Below are 4,205 nucleotides of genomic sequence, written 5' to 3'. Positions count from 1 at the left end.
GAACCAATGGCATGCATGTATACATTCATGCTCCCATGCAGGAACCAATGGCATGCATGTATACATTCATGCTCCCATGCAGGAAAAGGAGCCAGTTCCCTTCTGTCAGCCTAGTGCTGGGGATCAGGTGACCGGAAGAGGGCAGGAGCTCCGGACACTGCCGCTCTCTTTTCCTTTTGGATTTCTGAAGGAGGAGCTCATTCTGTAGCCCAGGATGGCCTTGAACTCGTGGGTGATCGACCCTTCTGCCCCATTCTTCCCAAAGTACTAAGATTCCAGGCCACGGCTACCACACGAGGCTCTTAGGAAGTCTTTCTGACAGCCCCTCAGTGAGATTATGTTGAGGCGAAGCTAGCTGCTCTTTAGTCTCTGGAGAGGAGAGGGTGGAACTGCCCTGTGTTCCCAGGCTGTTCCCTAACACACCTGGGAAGATCCAATCAGGGAACTGAACTCCAGGTCTGGAGACTGAACACCAGCTGCTCTTGTCTGCAGAGGGCTGAGCTACTCTGTCTCTGGAGGACCTGCAGCTCCACACCCCACACCCTACTGTGTGAGCCAACATATCCAAGAATGGGGTGGCCATTCCAAGAGGTCACATGTGCCAGCGCTCGGGAGCTCCAAGGTGCTTAAATGACTGCCTCTTGACCAATAGTATATTCACTCAGACACACACTGGCAGATTCTTTTAGCCAGAGAAGGGGTTTTCTCACCCTTGAGGACTGAAAACCCCCCAAACTGGCAGAGAACAGGAATAAGATCACATGTGATATGGTTCTGTGGTCTTAAAACCCACATTGCTTCTAAGAGACAGCAATGAAGGAGGCCTCGCCTAACGAGTAAAGCCAAGCCCACTGATGAGAGAACCCCAAAGAGAACTGCGTTAAGAACTTGGGTTTTGAACACAGTGCTTGGTGGGAGAGGAGCTGGCACAAGATGCCTCTGTGTCAGACATTGGATCTAGATTTCAAATAGTTTCGAAAATCTAATTCCAACGTGACAGTTCACCTTCCTGCTCCATGACTCTGCCCCAGGGTTAATTCTATAGATGCCCGACCTCCCAGGCTTCACTGCTTGTTTGCAAAGAAACCAAGTCTGAATGTCCCCACTTTCAGGAACCTCTAGCCTCAGGGCGCAGGCGGAGGCGCACCAGGCTCTCCACATTGGCGCAGCTGTGGCCCGCTGCCGGCTCTCCCGGTCCCCAACCCACGAAGTCAGACGGGGCAACTTAGGTAACTGGGCTCCCAATCCTCGGGGACCGGCCTGCCGCCGAGGCCACCTGACTCACCGCAGGACCCGCCAGGACCAGGAGCGCCCGCAGTTCCTTTTGGAAGCCGGACAGCAGCAGGCTCAGCCCACGGCGCTCGGGCACGGCGTCCGCACCTCCCGGCTCAGGAGCAGGCTCCTCTGGGAGCTCCATGTGGCCTTCGCGCTGCCTGGACTCAGACACGGCAGGGGGACCCACAGGTCTGGCTGATTCCAGACCCCGCCCTCTGCCGCCTCCCCAAGCCCGCCCAGAGCTGGCTGGGTGAGTCGCAGTCTCTGTGACCTTGGACGCACCCCTTGCCCCTGCAAACCCCGAGGTCCTCGCGTCCCCAAAGGCTGGCGAACAAACTCAGGACTGAGAAGTTTGCAGAAGTGCTGTAAGTGAAAGGAAAGCTCACGGGGGGCAGCGAGCGACCTTCCAGTCTCTATCGCTGTCCAGAGAGGCAGGTTCAGAAATTTGCGGCTTGGAAAGACTTACAGAGTCCTGAGTCAAAGGTCGGATCAGGCAGTCGTGGGTGTCCAATGTCTCTGCTGTGCAGTTTGCGGTCAGCTTAACACACACTCTGTTAGAGGTTTGGACTTTACAATTTTTTCCCCTCTTGATAGTTGTTTCATTAAAGAATATAGCATCTACCAGGAAAGAAAAGCAAGCCACAGAAGTGCTCGCTGCTCTTGGATGGTTGGTCATCAGTCAGAAGACACAGGAGACACTGTGGCAGGAATAGGCAGGTTCAAGGGGCAACCAGGAGAAAATACAAACTTGACACCCAGAACCTCGTTCTCCTCATCTTTAGACTCAAGATGCATCGTCCTCACCACCCACTGCAGGCAAGCATTGCCTCATAGAGTTAGGTCTAAGTCAAAGCATTCCCGTGAGGTGCTAAAGCCTTTCTGTGGCAAGGGACCATGCATGACAAATGTTTTAGCTCACTGTTAGCTTCAAGCTGCTCTGACAAAATAACCCAAAGTTACCAAAGGAAGGGCGATTTGTTTGGTTCATGGCCTCAGAAGGCTCCAACCTTGTCCAAGCATTGCACAGAAAGAACATAGAGGAACTACGTTTCTTACCTTGGGACAGCCAGGAAGCAAAAGAGACAGAATACCCTTCAAGGACATGCCTGTGTGACCCCCTTTCTGCAGTTACCCTAATTTCCATCTCCTTCCAAAATGAGGCCACCAGGTGGAGACCAAGGTTTCAACATAAAAGCCCATGAGAGACATTGAATACCCCAACCACACCTCAGGTAACCAGGGAGTTTGGTGTCCAGATTCAGGGTTTGGTTTTCAGTGTTGGGGATATAACCCACCCCCAACCTCACACATGTTGAGCATAAGCCCTGTCCCTGAGCTACAACCATGAAGAATCCAAGATTTTAACACACGATTAATGTGACTGCGAGTAGAATACTTACCTAGCACTTGTGAGGTCCTAGGTTCCAGCACCATGAAGAACAAACAAACCATCTTAGTCAGTGTTCTATTGCTGTGAAGAGACACCACGACCACAGCAACTCTTACAAAGGGAAGCATTTAATTGGGACTGCCTTGGAGTGTCAGAGGTTTGGTCCATCATCGTCATGGTGGGGAACATGGTACACACAGGCAGACATGGTGCTAGAGAGGTAGCTGTGAGTTCTACATCCAGATCCACAGGCAGCAGGAAGAGAGGGGGGGCTCTGGGCCTGGCTTGGGCTTTTGAAACCTCAAAGCCCATCCTTAGTGACATACTTCCTCCACTGAGGCCACACCCCCAATCCTTCCCAAGGAGTACCACTTCCTGATGACTAGGCATTCAAATATATGAGCCTATGGGGGAGGCATTCTTATTCAGACCAGCACACAAACGAACCAGACCATTAATGTTTTTTCCCTGCCCTTTCACACCATCTGTGGCTCTCCCCTTGGTCCCTGTGCAGGTAAAGTCAGCCTCCAGCCTCATCTTCCTACCCTATAGGTCAACTACTAAGACCCTTCTCCCTTCTCTTCTGATTCCATCAGCACAAAATGAGAGAGGGGTGGGGACTGGCCTTCCTTAGATTTCTTGCCTAGTGCAGGAAATCGGGGTCTTGAGTCTGCTTACACCTGAACTACTCTCCAGGCTCTGTGCCTAGGGGTTGGATGGTGTTCACAACTGGAGTTCCCCCACCAGGACTGCATGTGTGGAGTAGAGAAGGAGCTCCTCAGAGAAAACGGGGGTCTCTGAGTCAGAAGCCCAGGCTGGGCACTAAGATGCCCCTTCCATATTCTTGGAGTTTATTCCCACCCTACCCTCATTTTACCAATGTCCTGCCGCTCAGTCCCTGACAGTGAATTCTACAGCTGTCTCTGTGCGGTGCACCATGCCTATCTGCGCTCTATGTGCTACCATACAGTTCGTGAACTGGGCAGGGGCTTGAAATTGAAACATACAAAGACTCACAGACAGAGAGACAGAGACAGGGTCATCCTTGATGCCAGAATCCTTAAAACAGGAATGCCCCCGTTAGTGTGTACCAGAGCCGCTTATATAGAGACTCCTAACTGATAGCCACACCCCAGCCAAACCCACCAGAAACCACTCCCCTGCCATCAGGAACTCTGGAGGGTCTCGTGCTCAGAGCAGCTGCAAGCATTACAAGTTGTTTACCAGAAATTCAGGACCTGGGGGGTTCACAGCTCCCAACATCTCTGTCTTCGGGGGTGTCCTCTGACTCACTGAGCATTGGTGTGAGACATGAGTCTTCTTGGGCACAGATCCAGGCGTTCGTGGAACTTTCTGCGTTTGGTTAATGATGATGAGAATGTGGACCATGAATCTCCAGACAGCACTGATCCCAGAGCGCTTGGATACCTCCCTGCCTGTTATTTTGGTGATACGCTGCTGGGCGGGTGCCACCTCTGGGCTGCCCGGCGGTTATAGCAGCTCCTTCTCATGGCAAACAAAGGTCAGAGCTTTAGACATG

At 52.3% G+C, this 4,205-nt stretch overlaps 1 protein-coding gene across 1 annotated transcript in view; it reads right to left on the bottom strand.

The window, feature by feature from the left end:
• Nucleotides 1-1,417, bottom strand: part of LOC101991442 (multidrug and toxin extrusion protein 1) — a 34,603-nt gene extending 33,186 nt beyond the window's left edge. The window contains exon 1 of the mRNA XM_005349918.2: nucleotides 1,286-1,417. Coding sequence (XP_005349975.1) covers nucleotides 1,286-1,417 — 132 coding nt within the window. The remainder of the gene's footprint in view (nucleotides 1-1,285) is intronic.
• Nucleotides 1,418-4,205: the final 2,788 nt, after the last annotated feature.

This window comes from Microtus ochrogaster, chromosome 7 (assembly GCF_000317375.1).
Source record: "Microtus ochrogaster isolate Prairie Vole_2 chromosome 7, MicOch1.0, whole genome shotgun sequence".
Taxonomy (NCBI): domain Eukaryota; kingdom Metazoa; phylum Chordata; class Mammalia; order Rodentia; family Cricetidae; genus Microtus; species Microtus ochrogaster.
This window is presented reverse-complemented; position numbering and strand designations above follow the sequence as displayed.